At 42.4% G+C, this 17439-nt stretch overlaps 2 protein-coding genes across 4 annotated transcripts; one reads left to right on the top strand and one right to left on the bottom strand.

Annotated features, from left to right (window-relative positions):
* Positions 1-4245: 4245 nt before the first annotated feature.
* slc10a1 (solute carrier family 10 member 1) lies at positions 4246-11155 on the top strand. Of its 2 annotated transcripts, none has more exons than XM_017411995.3 (8): positions 4246-4865; positions 4987-5226; positions 5547-5633; positions 6899-7011; positions 8658-8862; positions 9224-9402; positions 9475-9674; positions 10477-11155. In XM_017411995.3, exons 2-8 carry the CDS (start codon positions 5020-5022, stop codon positions 10533-10535), a joined length of 1050 nt encoding a protein of 349 aa, XP_017267484.1. In that variant the 5' UTR covers positions 4246-4865; positions 4987-5019; the 3' UTR covers positions 10536-11155. The 2 variants fall into 2 exon arrangements, with proteins under 2 accessions (XP_017267484.1, XP_017267483.1); XM_017411994.3 differs by having other exon boundaries at positions 4780-4872.
* srsf5b (serine and arginine rich splicing factor 5b) lies at positions 10698-16705 on the bottom strand. Of its 2 annotated transcripts, XM_037981681.1 has the most exons (9): positions 16546-16705; positions 16225-16366; positions 14960-15030; positions 14759-14869; positions 14571-14640; positions 13234-13307; positions 13047-13154; positions 11633-11982; positions 10698-11481 (listed from the first exon to the last, which is right to left on the bottom strand). In XM_037981681.1, the coding sequence occupies exons 2-8, from the start codon at positions 16348-16350 to the stop codon at positions 11643-11645; spliced, it is 900 nt and encodes a 299-aa protein (XP_037837609.1). In that variant the 5' UTR covers positions 16351-16366; positions 16546-16705; the 3' UTR covers positions 10698-11481; positions 11633-11642. The 2 variants fall into 2 exon arrangements, with proteins under 2 accessions (XP_037837609.1, XP_017267485.1); XM_017411996.3 differs by having other exon boundaries at positions 10698-11982.
* Between the last annotated feature and the right edge of the window lie 734 nt (positions 16706-17439).

Below are 17439 nucleotides of genomic sequence, written 5' to 3'. Positions count from 1 at the left end.
GTTGAAGTGAGGAAGGGAAATAAAATCTTATAAAAATTCCCAGCATGAGAACCACTCCTGTAAGAACTACAGAGGTTCATCTGAGTCTCTCTTCCTTTCTCAAGATTTCTCTTCATGCTGGGCTTTTGCTACGCTCACGTTTCCTTTCAAATAAAAACAATAGATTCATTTAACGTCCCGTGATAGAACTACTACTACTACTACTTTTTGGAAAAAGTCAGTAAAAGTTTGTGGTCCTCTTTACCATGAAATTGGATTTAAAAAAAAAAACATGGTGAGTTAAAGTAAAAAAAAAACTTGTATTGTAATTAATGTTGCACATTTTAAGAAGATTCTTTTCATCTGATTTTGTGTTAAACCTAAAAAATAATAAAAACATTACAAAACGTGTCTATCTGCATCAACCTCTTAACCCTGCGGGACTAAATTTTTACCGTTTAAGAAAAAACCAGACGCGATTTACTCAAAATCCCTCCAGGGGCTGAAAATGGCTCTCGGGCCGCACTTTGGACACCACTGTTCTAGAGGATCTTTATCTTCTTTAAGCATCAGGCCTGATTGAATGAATCAGAGAAGACTGGTTCTGAGGGGAACCCATCAGAACCAGGAGGCTTTTCGTAACTGGAGCGACGTTATTGCAGGTGATGCTTCCTCTTGAGCAACAGGGCCCTCGAGCTCAGGCTGAAAATCATGAGAAATGGGTGGTGCAGAAACAGTTTGCAGTAAAAAGCCTGAACTTGTCATCGATTGCCCTCAGGTCTGATATAACACGTCGAGCATGAGTTTAAATTCAAGTCATTTTGAGCTAAAACTTCACAACTGATCAGCCAGAAGTGAAGCCATTTGTTCACCATGTTGATAAAAATACCTGACTTTTAACTTGGAGGGAGGACAGTAGGTTACATTCTTTCTGAAGGCTCAGTCCTGGTACAGAAAAATTTCATTTTGTTTCTGTTTAGAGCATTTGTTTCTATATAATTCAAATGACATAATTTGACCTCTAAATTCAATGTGCCTTCATAGCTTCCCGGGTGGTTTTTATTAGAAACCTGCAGGGTTCTGTTAATACGAACTCATATCTGAATTTGAGCAACAGTGGATCTAACCTCCGTTGCCGTCTTGCAGGTCCAACATCCGGACAAACCAGCGAGAGATCAACAGAGACTGTAATGCTTTCAAATGTGCATGCTTCAAGGCTGGAGAGCAAAGAGTTAGCAACAAATAAATAATTTATCCAACTGTAAGTCTAAAAGACTTGAGAGGAAAAAGAATCGTCTCATCAGTGGGGGATAAAAATCTCCAAGGATCAGAAAAACTGAAATCCTCAAAGAAAATGTTTTTTCTGTAGCTTGCACATTTACTGAGGGTGACATGTTTAAACCATTAACGATCGGAGGCTGTGTCCAAAACGCAATTAAAGTCCACTCCTAGAATTAGAGAATGTCGGGGGAAAGAATTAGCTGTACTTCGTTTCCCCGAAAGTCTGAATGAGAAACCTGTTCTGCTCAACATTTTCCCAACCACCGCTTGTCAGAAGCAAGCAGACGGGTCTCCTGAAGGGAAGCGACGCCCGCTCCAAGTTGCTTCAAGTGTTCAAATACTTTGTTCCTGTTTGCTGGAGAATTTACCCCCTGAAGCATTCCTCCCTCCATTCTCCTGCATGTTTTAGATGTGTTCTTGCTTTAAAACACCCAGCGTAAATGGACTTAGGTACATGTTTGTGGAGAACTTGATGATTTGGTGAGGAGGTAATTAAATCATTTGAATCAGGAGGAGCAGGAAACAACTAAAACCTTCAGGACAGTGGCCCTCGAGGCCTGGAGTTTGACATGCCTGCCCTAAAGGGATAGTTCAGTCAACTTTAAAGTGACGTTCTGTCAAATAGGAATCCATAGTTAGCACCTTATCAGGCCTGACATCAGTCATGGAGCTCCAAGTAAGAAGAAAGAGGCAAAACTCTTCATCCAGGCTAGGCTATTTTCTAGCCAAATGACGGTGTTATTCATTTTTTAGGCTTAGATAATATCAAAACCTTTAGCTTGTTTGTCTCCGTGTTACTGCTGTGTAACGTCTATGAGCGGAGCACAGATCGACTGTGTTTACACCGAACTTATCGGTTCGCTCGATCGGTGCGTCTAATCGATCCAAAGTTTACTCAACTCCCGGAGGACTGATGCATTCAAACGTCAAGCAGTGATTTCAGGAGTTCACACAACTTCTCAGAAGACAAAACAACTTGAAACAACTGCAGTCGCTCAAGAACGGCAAGAACAAGAGAGGAAAAAGCCCGGGTTCAAACTCATTTCTACATTTCAGTTCTTTTTCTATATTAATCTAAACAGCCAGAGGACTCCTGCAGGTTGAGCTGCTGTCCGAGTCGGGTCTGATTTATGAATATTAAGCACTTCACAGCGATGGCAGAGACAGAAATCAGTTTACAGGTGGGTCTGACTGAAGGTGGGCAGGCTTCCTAATTTACCATAGCTTTTAAAACACATTTAAAAAGTTTGTTTGTTGTTTCTGTTGTCTGTGGAGATTTACTGAACCTCTGCAGGCCTTATAAATGTACTGTTAAAAGGAAAAAACTGAATCAGAATAGGAACAAATCTCATTGGGACAACTGAAACACTTGAGACACAACAACTGCATAAAAAAGAAATCAAAAACTGCCCGACTGTTCATTACAGATGTAAAAATTCATCTGTAATGAACAGTCAGGCCCGACCACTGCCAAACCCCTGCTGCACCAGTTGATGATTACTTGTCTTCTCTCAAATGGCAAATCAAATAAATGATTTCGTGACAAGTTACCAATCCTTGACTGCAGAGAAGCCTCCATCCATCAATTTTCTGGATCAGCAAGCACACAAAAACACACAGAGGCTTTCTGATTAACCCTCCTGTGGCCTTCGGGTCAATCTAACCCAAAGTTAAAAGGGTTTCTTAACCTCTCCTCAATTACGAGGATCTTCAGGTGGGTTCAAATCAGACTCACTGATTTGTTAGTTATTGAGGTTTTCTCCTTTGGTTTAAAACTAAATTCTCCGGGGGAGTTGCACAACATATTTGTGCACTAGATGGCACTTCTGCACAGCTCATTGTTCAGGGTGTGATTTGTGTCTGAGGAGGCTTCAGGATTTATTCTGCAGAGAGAAGAAGAAGAAGAGGAGAGGAGTCCTCTGTCCCAGCAGGTAAATCAAAGATAAGAAACTATCTGTCAGGTGTAAATGACAAACAGGGACGCGTTTTTGTTTCAGGGGAAATCACTCCTGAGTTTATGCTTCTGTACAGGCTGACCTCCTTTAGGCAGGTGTGCAATTCTCACCTTCAGCGCAGGAGTCAGTCACAGTTTCACGAGTCCCTGTTAGTTTCACCGTACGTGTTTTTGTTTTCCAAAAGCGTGAAACAGAAATGTAAAATCCTGCGAAAGCAGTTTGTCTGCACGCAGCATGTGTCTGTGTGCGCACGCCTGCAGGGAGGATGTAGTTGTGAATTCTGGAGCTAGAACCTGAAACCTTAAGGAAGTTTGAAAAAAAAAAAATACAGCAAATGCTTCATATTTTTCCTCAGTGGTGCGCAAAGTAATCAGATCTGATCAGCTTTCTCAAATAGTTTACAATGAAGTGGGGATTTAACACCACCTATGTGAGGATTTTAGACTTTAAAATCATCTAAAATATTTGTACAAGTTAGAGAACTTTAGCAAAGGATTGGAAGAAGAACTAGAAGTCTCTCATTATCGGCTGCCACCAAAAGCAAAGGATATTGAGCTAAATTGGGAGTGGTAGCAGCTGAGTTACTCCCAGCACTCATCCTGGGTGCTAACAGATCACACAAATGTTGCATGAGATTGTGCTTCACATCCTTCGTAACTCTACCTCCTCTCAACACAAGACGATCTGCATGGAAAACTGCAGCATGAAGGAACTCCAGACTCACGTGGACGAAGATCGAAGATGTTTTAACTCGAGAACCAACGCCAGATCTCTTTTAAATGTCACCAATTAAAATCTGACGTCTGTTTAAAATGCATTCTGATGATTAACTCTTGAAACATCATCATCCTCGGTGGAAAGTCAGATCATTTTCATGTAATAATTAAACATGTTTTACGTTGCTGGCAGTTTAAAACACCAGGGATGTTTTCTTCAGGAAACCTTCAGGCGCAACCAGTTCGGTTTGAATAAATATGAAAACATTTTTTAATCACTCTTAGGTTAACTGCATGACTTTAATCTTTTGTGTCTGTGTGAATGTGTTGGTTTATCTGCACTGTTAGCAAAATATCTCATGAATCACTCAACAGAATATAATCACTGACATCTAATTGTTCTAGTTAACCTGATTTAAAACACAGAAATAGCTATAACTCAGTCAGTTTTACAGCTGTTTAGTTCACATTTGGTGTGGTAGTAGCTGATAGTCATTCACAACACATACTCCAAGAGCTAACAGACAACAAGACTACATGAGGCAGTATTCCATAAGAGTGTGCAGGTTTCTTCACTCTCCAGCTCCTCCTGGGGGATCCCAAGGCGTTCCCAGAATCCGTCCAGCGAGGTCCGGGTCGGCCCCGGTGTCTCGTCCCGGTCTTCTAGGAATGTTGGGCCTCTTTTTAAGAAATCACTTCAGTCCGTATGTTATCTGTTACATAAGAGCAGCACACTGTATTCACCTACAGTAACAGCAGGTTAAACGTTCTCCGGATCGTAAAATCTGAACTGTACTCTGAACCAAAGAACAGAGCATTCTAATCACTGATCCTAGCTTATAAAAAGTCCTGCTTATCAGTCAAACCACAGTCCTCTGCTCTTTGTGTGAGCTGACGGCACGCTGAACAGAACAGCACGGACTGCAGAAACAAGGTGTCTGGTGAGGTTTTCTTTTCTCCACCGCAGCTCCTTGTTTTGGATTTAATCTTGCTCCGTTAGCTGTGAAACGTGGGGGTGACGTAGCTGTCCTCTGCTGCTTTGTTTGTGTTCCCAGTTCCAGCCCAGAAGCTCCAGTCCTGCTCCCATCATGAACAACACAGCAGATCTGTTTTCTCTAACAGATTTCCAGCAGGAAGATGGCCTCTTATTCAACCTGACGTCTGCCAACGTTAGCTCTTTTCCCGCCATGTTTCTGTCGCCAGTTATGGACAAAACGGTCAACGTTCTCATGATTGTTGTCCTGTTCATCACAATGGTTTCACTGGGATGCACCATGGAGGTGTCCAAGATAAAGGTCAGCAGCGCTGCATCCAGTCAAACCTGTTAGTTTGAAGCAGGGGTCGCCAGTCCTGGTCCTCGAGAACCACTATCCTGCATGTTTTACTTGTTTCTTCGCTCCAACTCACCTGATTCAGTGGTTAAACTACTTCTTCATGTTCCGCAGAAGCCTGTTAATCACCCATTGATTCAAATCAGGTGTTGGAGCAGAGAAACAACTAAAACATGCAGGATAGTAGCCCTCCAGGACCAGGATTGGAGACCACTGGTTTAAAGTGTTCTAACTAAAAAGTCTTTATGGAGAAACTAATGTTTCTGTGTCCTTCTGTGTTCCAGGACCACATAATAAAACCTAAAGGGGTGGCCATTGCGGTTCTTTCTCAGTATGGTGTGATGCCTCTCACAGCTTTTTGCTTGGCTAAGGTTTGTGCCGCAGCTCCAATAAGCAACAAGACTTCACAGGTTTCTGGTGAGGTGAAATGGAAAGAAATGCAATGAAAGCTAAACTTTGTTAAACTGCATCATGTGTCCCAGATTGTGCTTACTGAGTTTGTGTAGTTTTAAAGGTTAAAAGGTTTCCCGTACTCTTGCTGTGCCAGCTGATGAACAGCTCACGTCTTCCTCTTGGTTTTTGGTTCATGTTGGATCAAATGTTTGCAGTGGGCGACAGGCAGCTATGACCTGCAGACGAGTCTTTGGAGAACCAGACAGGTGGAATCCGAGCAGTTTTATTGCAGAAAGTCACAAATAATTATCCAGGGTTTTGGTTCATACATTCAGGGAACTTATAGATCAGTTGTGTTTTGGCTCATCCTAATTTACTACTGATAGTTGTTTAAAACATTCATATTATTGAAGTAGCTGTTCAAGAAAATCAAATAATTTATTGGTGCATGTTATTGTATAATCAATTATGGTCATTAAAACAATAAATTAATTAAAATAAAATAAAACAAAGTAAAATAAAAATTATGAAACATTTTAAATGTGTCAGTAACAGAAAAAAATCTATAATAAATGTATTTTTAACTCAATTTAACACAAAATAAGAGCAAAGTGAAACAAGATGGAAGGAGAAACGGGTAAAACAAAAACAAATGAAAAGAAATGCATATCGCCTTGCTGTCGTCGTTTTGGTCAAACCTTGGAAATGAAGTCGTGGATGATCTGGTAAGGGATGACCCTCGGCTACATCCACCCCAAAGTTTAGCTCAATACCTGTAAAAGTGACTGAGTTGGCACCACCTTAGTGTTGGTTAATGTCAGCTGATGTGGCGGCCATCTTGAATGGGTTGATATAATGATTACTTTCTAAGAGCTTCATTAAAATCCGCCCAGCGGTTCTAACAAAATGAACAGCAATGGGCAAAAACATAATCGCCTTTCACCTTTGGTGGTGGCTGATAAATACAACAACACATTAAAAGAAATAAACACTTTAAAGATGTTTTTTGGCAAATTAAATACCGTGTTGACAGGATTTAAAGCTGCGGGTGTCAGAAGACAAATAATCTCCAACTCTGCATTTAGTGAATGTTATTTATCAGGTTTCAGGTGGTTTTTTTTATGACATCACATCAACAATTCCTGCACCCTTCCTCCTTTGCATTTCTGTATCTTTGCATCCCGTTTCTATCACTGCCATGTTGCAGCTCGTCACCAGTTTGTGTCGTCGTGTTGTGTTTCAGGCCTTCCAGCTGGCTGAAATATCAGCGGTGGTGATTCTGATCTGTGGCTGCTGTCCTGGAGGAGCTCTGTCCAACATCCTGGCTCTGGCTCTGCAGGGAGACATGAACCTCAGGTACACACACACACACACACACACACACACACAAGTTCGTATTTCTCTCCTTAGTGGGACATTGTATTGACTTCCATTCAAACACCTCAGCCCAAACCCAAAAATGAAGCTCCACCTCATTAGGACCAGGCTTTGGTCCCATAAGGACAACCGGTCCTGACAAGATGGGTGTTTATACCAGAAAAGGTCCTACCAAAAAACAAGCAAACAAAATAACAGCTACACACACACACACACACACACACACACACACACACACACATTGTACAACAAACTTGCTACAGAAAGACTGAGTTAACAGCTAAGTTGTTAATGGTTTAAGAAGCAGAACACTAGCTAAAGGCTAAAAGAAGCAGCATAAAACTAACCAAATGCTAGCTAAAAGCTTAATGTAATAAAATGCTAACTTGTAAAAAAAAAAAACACTAGCTGAAAGATGCAAAATGTATCCTAGTTAAATGCTAAAAGTGGCAAAACCCCAGCTAAAAAGTGAAAACAGCAAAACTTTAGCTAAAAGGTAAAAGTAGCAAAATGTTAGGTAAAAGTGGTCTTGGAGCAGCCATGCTAAATCAGATTTAAAAAAGAACAATCATCTATGACAAAGCTATCAACAGCTACATCTTTTACCCCACTCCGTTTGTCCTTTTTTAAGGGAGCAGGCGTGCACTTCGTGGCGTTCGTGTTGCTCAGGACATTCCAGCTCTATCTGATGTCTGAGGAGCTTATCTGAGCTGCAGCCGTGAGGCATGAGAAGAGAATTAAAGCCAAACAACCCCAGAAAAGATGGGAAGTTCTCTAACTGCAGCAAAAACCTACACGTGTAATTTCATTTATTTATTCTGTAGAATCCTCTCAGATTACTTGAATTCTCCGCAAACTTTCCTTTCATTCCTCCTCCCAGGCCTGTTGTTTTTAGCCTGTTTTTGGACCATGAAGACACTGAAAGCTGTTTATTTTTTCCTGCGTCCGGACTTTGCTGAAGTTCTTTAAAGATAAAGGTCAAAGATGTCAACAAGTTATGGGTTTATGCTTAAGTTTAATTTTAACAAACATCCCATTTTTATGGAAATACGACCAGCCAAAAACAGGAAAAAAAGGTGGCAAATGTCGAGTAATTTGTGTGAAACGTTCAATGAAAAACAGCTTTCAGCACCATAAGATATGAACTATTTAACCCGTTTATTTATATATATATATATTTCCAACTGAGTGTGATGGGCAAGGCAACATGATGGAGGCCGTAAACTTTGTGACAACCAGCTGGTTTGCAGTTCACCAAACCTGTGAGACTCACTGGCGTCCCCCGGGGGCTCATTTGTTCATTACATCTAACGACATGCAAGTTACAGCTGTCACTGTAAGCCAGGAGAACGCAACCCTGGTCCTCGAGGCCACCATCCTGCAGGTTTTACTTGTTTCTCTGTTCCAACACCTGGTTTGAATCAGTGTGTCATTAACAGGCTTCTGCAGAACATGAAGAGGTGATTTAACCACTGAATCAGGTGTGTTGGAGCAGGGAAACAAGGAAAACATGCAGGACCAGGGTTGCCCACCCCTGTCTTATATCATTCAGGCCTCTGGATGTTGATCATTAAAGTGCGTTTAAAAGGCAGAATAATGAACAAACATGTTGTTTGTCTCGTCAGCATCGTGATGACCTCCTGCTCCACAGTCCTGGCTCTCGGCATGATGCCTCTCCTGCTCTACCTGTACTGCCAGGGCTTCCCGAACCTGCAGAAAGCCATCCCTTACGTTGACATCGTCGTATCCCTGGTCCTGATCCTGGTGCCATGCGGCATCGGCATCCTCATGAACTACTACAAGCCGCAGTATTCCAAGGTCATCACAAAGGTCAGCGCACGACCCCGAGGTTCAGGAGGGTCAGGGGGGTATTCAAAACAACCTCTACAGTGATAGGAAGTTGTTCGAAGCAGACAGAAATACAATAAATCAACAAATACTCAAAGTCCTGGTGGGTATTTCTGACACAAAGATGATAGAAGAGGAGCCTCCAAAAAAAACACTGGAGCTTTAAATAAAAAAAAAAAAAAATTAGCATCCAAGGTGGAGAATAATGTTTTTTGCTTGTGTGTGTCTGTCTGTTAGCAGAATATCTCATTCTATCAAGGAATCATTAATTCATTTAATCAGACGGTGACTTTTTGACAATAATCCTTTGGATCTGACCAGCCTCTCGTACCCGTTCTCTCAGGTAGGCCTCTCCATGTTGATGATTGCCGTTGTGGCGATTGGAACCATGGTCAGTGTTGACGTGGGCGGCTCCATCCTGGGCGTGCTGTCTCCCTCCCTGATGGCCGTCGCCGCCCTCATGCCCTTCATCGGCTACACCTTCGGCTACGTCATCTCCTCGCTCTTCAGGCTCAGCCAGTCGTAAGTCAGGCAGAGCCTCTATGCGTGCGTGTTCGCGACCTGTGTGTGTAAAAGCCTGCCCTGCGCCTCCAGGGAACGGAGGACCGTTGCCATGGAAACGGGCTGTCAGAACATCCAGCTGTGCGTCACCATACTGAAGATCGCCTTCGAGCCGGCGCTGATGGGGCCTTTGTTCATGTTCCCCATGGTCTACGTGTCCATTCAGCTGATCGAGGCGGTGATCCTCATCGTCCTGTTCAGGTGTTATCAACACTTCTCCGAGAAACGGACAGGTGAGGCTTACAGCCGCCGCCATCTTTAATTTGGAGGCCCTTTTAGGACGGGATAAACTGTAGAAATTGCCACTGTGCTCTTTTAGGGAAGTCGTTTGAACTATAACACTCCGCTTTAAGTGCCTCTAAAAAAGATTTTATGTTTTTCCTGTTTTATATAATCTTTACCTAAATACAAGATTTGAAAAACCTGTCAGACAAAACTTTAAGTTTCTATCTTTGAGAGTGAAAAACGGATCATTCCTGACTCCTTTACATTGCTTACGGAGAATAAAATATTAAATGCCTAATAAAGTGAGAAAAGCGATCAGTCGGCTCTCTTGATCCGCGAGCAGCTGAGAAATAAAACTTTCATATAATCATCCAAACATTAGTGGATGATTGCTTGATGTAAACATAATGAAAAAGATACAGTTTGGGCTGCATTCATCAATATTTATTTACTTTAATTTTATCCAAACACATATTACCAATAAATGCATAAAAGAAGCAGAATATAAACCACGGATTCAAAATATTACTGGAACAGAAATTTACTCTAAACTGACCGGAGCAATTAATCAAATGAGAGTTCAGCTGAAAACCGTGGATTAAAGTTAAATAAAAAAAGTAAAATGTTTTATTACCAATAAGCAGTTTCTACAAACGTCTCTGCTTGGACGGACAGGAACAGTAGAGACAAAAAAAGACTTTTAAACGTCTTGTTTGAATCCACCTGCTCGGTTCGAGTCTTTTTTTCTACAATCATCTGAACGAATTGCTTCAAACTGGTTTTTATTATCTATTTTTTTCTGACGTGCAGAGAAATACCAGCCAGCAGCAAGCGGAGACAAGCAGGAGCTCCCAGAGAAGGCCGTCTGATGGACGGATGTCAAACACGGATTTTATTCTCAGTACGGTGAACTCTTTTATCCACTCGGCAGCAAAGATTCAGTTTTTGTGTAAATCTGATAAATTTCCATCTCAGCAACAATAAAGACAAATCTCAGGGTTTTAATTAAAACCGTTTTAATGGGTCTGTAGTTTTTTTTTTTTTTTTTTTTTTAAACACCATACAAACATCTAACTTTTTACTGAAAATAAAACCCTCATGTACAAAAATGTGTTGGTTTGTTTTTGTCTCTAAACCCGTCTACATGTTCACCTGAACCACAGTCACTGTCACAGTACCAACAAGTAGCCTTGGAATTACATTTAAACACTTTAACAAAAGGCTCTCATCTGTACACAAATCTCAAACTAAAAAAAAAAACTAAACAAAACATGCCATTATTTCCCAAAGCATCAAAAGTGTCACCCCTTTACAAAATAATACTAATAGTCCTTGTAATAACCGGTAGCATACATGAGGAGTTATTTTACAGGTGTTTTGGTGGAATCATGTAACTGTACACGAGTGTTCTTGATACAGAAGCTGCCAATCACATGTTGGTGCTTTTTCTGTGAGCTTTCAGCATAAATGAGACAACTAAAACGTCCATTTATGGCCGAAAAGAAGCCCATCCAAGCAGTCAAAGTTATATCTCATACACACGTACATCTGCTGTCATACGTACAAGTGGTTAGAAAAAATAAAAATAAGAAAAATGTCCCACTGACAAGGACAGGTAGCTCAGAAAGATAAGGAACTCATGATTCATCAACAAACATCCTGTAAAAAATACAGAATCCAACCTCTTTAGTGTGAACAGTGGTGATGGTTTACTCTGGGATTCTGACGTCGAGCTGAATGAGTCCAAACTGATCCGTCCGTCCGTCCATCAGTCCCAACCTGGAGCTTAATGAGGGGGACGCCTGTCACGGACGCCTAAAGCCGTTAAAACTGAAAGTGAAATGTTGCTGTTCGTTGTCGATCTGTCTGTGAAACCAACAAGCTTAAAGACAACAGCAAAGGAAAAAAATAAAAAATCCAAAAGATGAAACTCAAATCTCAAAAAAAAAAAGAAGGGTGGACTTAACTTTTGTTCCTCAGCGCTGACTGTCGGTGGAAGGAGATCGGGATCGGGAGCGGGAGCGGGACTGGGAGCGAGAGCGGGAGCGTGAACGGGAGCGGGAGTTGGAGGCTCGCTGGGCGGGCAGCGGGGAGGACGGCGTGACCGACTTGCTCGTCTTGGAGGAGCGTTTGTTGGGATCCTTCGATTTGGGGCTCGGGGAGGAGGTGCCGCCCGCAGGCGAGCCGCTGCGGGAGCGGGAATGGTGGTGGGCTTTGGCCGGACTGCGGGAGCGTCGGGGAGAGCGCGACTGGGAGCGTCCGCGGGAACGGGACCGGGAGCGGGAGGAGCTGTCGGAGCGGGAGCGGCTTCTCGACCTGAAAGAAGCAGCAGCAGCAAGTATTAGGTTGATTATATTTATTTATATACATAAATGAGCTGCGACAAAATATTACCGTATTTTCTGCACTACAGGGCATTAGGGCACTATAGGGATTATAAGACGGGTCAATGAATGGTCCATTTTCAAACTTTTGTCATATCTAAAGCACACCGGACTATAAGGCGCATTGCCTCCCAAATCTTGTAACTTCGCATGGACTGCACTTCATTCAAAATGGACGATTTCAGTGCTGTAGCGGTGCTGGTTCACCTGTATCAGTATTTATATAATCCTTCTATGAGAGATCACAGATAATCAAACGGTTCAAAACTCATGGGAGGATACTGCACCGACGTAAGCGTCGAGTAGAAACGCCTTCGCTGCTCGCTCAGGTCCACGAGCCGTACGTGGAGCCAAGTGCGACTATAACTGAGCCTTAATGCTGCGAGCCGTGCAGCTTTGTAGTTTAACCAAAATCGTACTAAAACATCACGACTTCTAACACATATAAGGTGCTCCGGATTATAAGGCGCTCTGTCGTTTTTTGAGAAAATCGAAGGCTTTAAAGTTTGCCTTATAGTCCGTAAAATACAGTAATAGTAGTCCAAGATGACTACAAGTAGTGTAGGTGTTGATGTGGCTGTTCATTTCAACAATGTTCTTGTTTAGGAACATTTGTACACTTCAACCTGGAACACTGGAGGTGACACGGGTCTCTGCAACCTATTTTCTGAGCTGGAAGCTGAAAGGTTTGGGTACCACAGTTCTAGGAGGTTTTACAGCAAAGTACAGGAAAAAAAAAAGTTTTTGAAGATCAGAGAGAGAAAAAACAAAAAACTTAAAATGCAACTAGTCTAAGCTCCCAAACTGGCTGTACTTTAACGAGAATTTACTAAACTCTTTGTTGATATCAGCCATTCAAATGACAGGATATGATGCTTTGGTTGATTTGGAATCGTTCACTTTAGATTAGGGGAATTTAAATCAACCATTTCCCTAAAAATTAGGAATGAAGCTCAGATGTTATCAGAACTCAAGCTCCCAGCAGGAAACACGCACCTCTTTTTGGCAGCTTCAATGAGTTTGATTTTCCTCCCATTGATTTCCTTTCCGGACAGTTTCTCAAGAGCGTTTTTCAGATCGCTGTGAGAGGCAAACTCAACCACCCTGAAGAGAGTAAACACAGATGAATGAATCGAGGTTTGCCATCCAACAAGCTAAAAACTGCAGCGTGTGTCATCCTCACCCTTCGTTGAGTTTGGGGCGATGTGCGTCTGCGAATGTCACCTCTCCTGCCTGTCTCATGAAATCTTTCAGGTCCTACATACGTAAAGTTGTGTCAGTGTTCGGAGGGGATCAGTAAACAAGAAACAGGCTGAGATATATACTGGATTGATTTACCCAAAAGGAGAGATGGTTAGATTTTCACAGAAAACTACACAGGCTACTGCAGATAAAGAGGAGTCGTCTAAGAAACTCAAAGTCTGTTCAACCAATCAGAGCTTTAACAAAATCATTAAGAGTATATAAGTCTTGTAAAAATATATACAATGTGTATAAACTTACTTATCAATCCCTTTTGACAGGGGGTAAGTGCACAAAGGTGGCTTTTTCAACAGCTTTGAGGTCCCTGAACGCGTCACTCGTTACACTACAGAGATGAACACCATCTGCATGAAGTGAACAGCAGAGGCGCCTCCTGGGCAGCATCTGGCACCAAGAGCCCCATTTTTGGGGCACAGGGCTCGGCGCCGGGACCGTCCCCGCCTTGGCACCCCACCTCAGTAAAGAGAGTGAACAGGGTGGAAGAGAGGAAACTACTACCTGAGAGCGAAACCCTTTGAGGTGGGCCGCAGGCTCTCCGAGCCCACCACAATGAGGATTACAGCAGATTATATCCATGGACACCTGGAAGGAATTCACACTCTCTCACGATGTGCGGGAACACCACAGGGGGGAGGGGAGGGGGGATATCGATCGATCGAAGCCCCTCAAATTAACGAACCATCGATCAATACGCCACCACCATCACCATCGACTCTCGCTCTTTCGTCTGCTTTCTCTCTGCCAACTCTGTTTCCTCTCTCCCGCTCTCAACCACACAGCAGGCGTTGCGAGCGAGCGAAGGGCCGCCAGCGCCTCTAGTGTGGAGCGAGCGCTCACATGACCAGCAGGCATCAACTAGGAGTAGGACACACTGGCTGACAGCACAGGCTCAACCCAGACAGAAGGACCCAGAAGGGGTTAACTCCACCATAAGCGAGCTCTTCCATATGACACAACAGACAGGCTGGCAAATAAAGGGGTGGAGAATTGGTTAAAATTTGAAAACAGGAATAAATTTGGTGTTTTGTTTGTTATTGTTCTTTTAGCTCTTAATAAATTACATGAAATACAAAAAAACTACAAATTCTCATCTCAAAATAACATTTTAGGTTTAAATAATAGACTACTAACACACATCACTACTAATTATGTTTAGTTTTTAGCAGCCAAATGAAACAACTATATGTATATATTGTTGGAGATAGATAAATGAGGGTGACAACATTTGTAAAAACAACTTTAAAAGGCAATACAGACCTGCCAGCTCACGCGAGAGGACAAGTTTTCCACAATTAGTCGGTTCTCAGTGCGCATTGGAGGAGGATTCCTGTTGAAGGAGACGAAAAACTCAAATATAAGCAATAAACAGCCGCGTTAAAAAAAAAAATCAGCTGGCAGCTGGAAGTAAAAGAAAACAAGACATCCACTTTATTTCTGATCGTTACCTCCGACTGCTTTGGGAACCTCTGCCGTAGCGGTCGGAAAAACGTCCTCCGCCGCCGCCACCTCGGCCGCGGCCCCCCCGCAGGCGCACACGAGCGTGCTCGATGGTCACCCTGACGTCACAGGCAAAGTTTTGGTAAGAAACGACAATAATCACGGGAGCTTTCGCTCTTCGTTGGCTCAACTCTGGATGAAATTCTTGCCTTTCGTTGCACAGCTCTTTGCCATCGAGCTCATACACGGCATCCTCAGCGTCCCTGGGATCATCGAATTCCTGCAGTGAGCCAAACACAAAGCTCTTAATGTTTTTACCATTTCAATGTCATCTTCGTTGTGGCTACAAAATCAACATTTCAAACTACTATTGACTGGGAGTCATGTCAGCTCAAGTCCACAAACAAAAACAATTTCAGGAAGTTTCCAGAGTGACGGCTGGAGTTTCCCCTCAAAGGGTGTCTGTCTATTTCCTAAGTTTTTTTATTTCAGCGTATACTGGATGTATAATGTCGATCTTTTTCTGCAACATTCAGTATGGCTGACAGTTAAATAAAGCGATAAAAGCCCTTTTGGCCTTGGATTATTTGGTGTAATAAGAGGGTTTTGCTCTGCTCTGCTCAGGGCAGTTTGATTGTTTAGCAGCCTTGTGTGTTCAGAGAAGTCATGCAGTCTACGAAGGGTTAGCTGTTGTCGAGAAAATGGAACCTAGTTTCAAAAAGTACAGTTTAGAGGCCATTTTTGCGTGAATGCAGGGCTAAAACTTACTCACTTTACAAGTTACAAACCCCATTCCAGGGCGGGGAGGCCTAATTTGCCAATTGAGGCTAGATTAATGCTGTGTACGGCTCATGCAAATGCTGGTTGGTGGTTCTTCGAGCTGATAGAAGAGATCTGTCTCAGTTTACAGAGCTTTTCTGGGAGGAAGTGAGTCAGCCGGCCCGATTTCTGGCTCTACACGAAGGCTGTAAATATGCAATACGCACAAACAGCTCTTCCAAGGTCTTTTCATGGTTATCCCGAACATGTGGCAACAACAGCAGAGCATAGTTAAAATAAAATATAAGCAAATAGAACTATAATAATCCCAGTCTGGTCCTGGTGCAGTGACACACATGGATAATTGCAAAAAAAAGCAGAAGAAATCAAAGTGCAAACAGCGATAATTTACAATTTAAAAAACAGAGATGGTGTAAAGCAACAAAAAACAACTATGCATTCGAGAAACCCTTCATTGATTCATTCATTCATTCTGCAGAGAGCCATTAGCTCACATGGCTGGGCTCTGTGGGTGTGTCAGTCCGTCAATTTAACCTTTATCAGCAGGTCCAACCAGAGTTTTCCCTTCTGCCTTACTTTGATCCATAATTATAAACTGCGCTCTTCTGACCTGAGGTCTGTAACGTGGGGAACTGTTAGCAGATTGTATTGAGGTGTTGAGGATCTTGACCTACTTTCCACAGCAGTGACTCACCACGAAGCCGAAGCCTCTCTTTAGGTCGATGTCCCGAATCCGGCCGTATCCTTTAAAAAACCTCTCCACGTCTTTCTCTCTGGCCGACGGGCTCAGCCGGCCAATGAAGATACGACATCCACTCATTGCAACGTTTGATTAACTGCAACAAACGGAACACACGTTACTACGGACATTAAGCTAACAGACGCGCCTGTTAGCATGTCCTGCTGCGCATTAAGCTAGTCCCATTAAATCACACCTAAAAACAGATACACTTTCTTCTGAGCGTGCAAATTCTTACTATACAAGTAAATATCATTATAATAGCTGGACACATACCTTTGCAAGTCTGTTAAGCTATTTATTTGTTGCAAATGTCGACAATAATAGCAGGACCTGGAATGAAACAAAATGGTGCCTCTGCTGTTTCAGGGCGGGGCCTCAGGAGAGAGCTGAATCACGTGACTTGTGACGTTCGCGAAAGAAACCCGCAGAACACGAAAAAAACCGAAGGGCGACCCGAAGGTTTCCGGAAGTGACCCCCCTCTCAACTCTTAACCGTTGTAGTTTCTAATTTTCACCACTAGGTGTCGCTCAGACATAACAGCGCTGTTACATCTACTGACACGCTGTCTCGATAGAACAAAGGCATATATATTATTAAACTGAAAGTAAACACAAAATCTTTTTATATATATAAAACAAGCATATGTTTAACAACTGCAAAAAATAAAGCATGTAACCGTGAGACAGGGAAAACAGCAGCTTACTAAATTTCAGTAAGGACATTCAGGAAGTTAAAATTTACAGCAAACGCTTTGTTCTTCCTTGTTAGATTAGTAAATCTTTGACTTAAATTATGGATTTATCAAATAAGATAATCAAACAGATTTGTCCTATCATAACCACGGTTGGTAAGGTGTACTTAAATATCTCTGTGCTGTTTAGTAAGTTACTTTAGCGTTAAGCTGTGAGTTTTTTCTTTAAGAAATGATGCTTCTGTATTCATTTAGACCGGCCTGAATCTGAATGTTCAAGCAAAAATATGATTCAGGTTTCCAGGATTGATTCCAAATAAAAATGAATCATCTTGTAACACCCACGAGCCGATGAACCGACTGACACAAAACAGGCCTGTACGAATGTGAAAACACGTGCAATCAGCTCCATTAATATTTCTCCTACAGTTTAAGACACAGCATGACCTTGACTTGAGTAAATTTCACACCGTCT

This window comes from Kryptolebias marmoratus, linkage group LG19 (genome assembly GCF_001649575.2).
Source record: "Kryptolebias marmoratus isolate JLee-2015 linkage group LG19, ASM164957v2, whole genome shotgun sequence".
NCBI lineage: Eukaryota > Metazoa > Chordata > Actinopteri > Cyprinodontiformes > Rivulidae > Kryptolebias > Kryptolebias marmoratus.
Note: the sequence above shows the minus strand (reverse complement) of the source record. Positions and strands in the feature narration are given on the sequence as shown.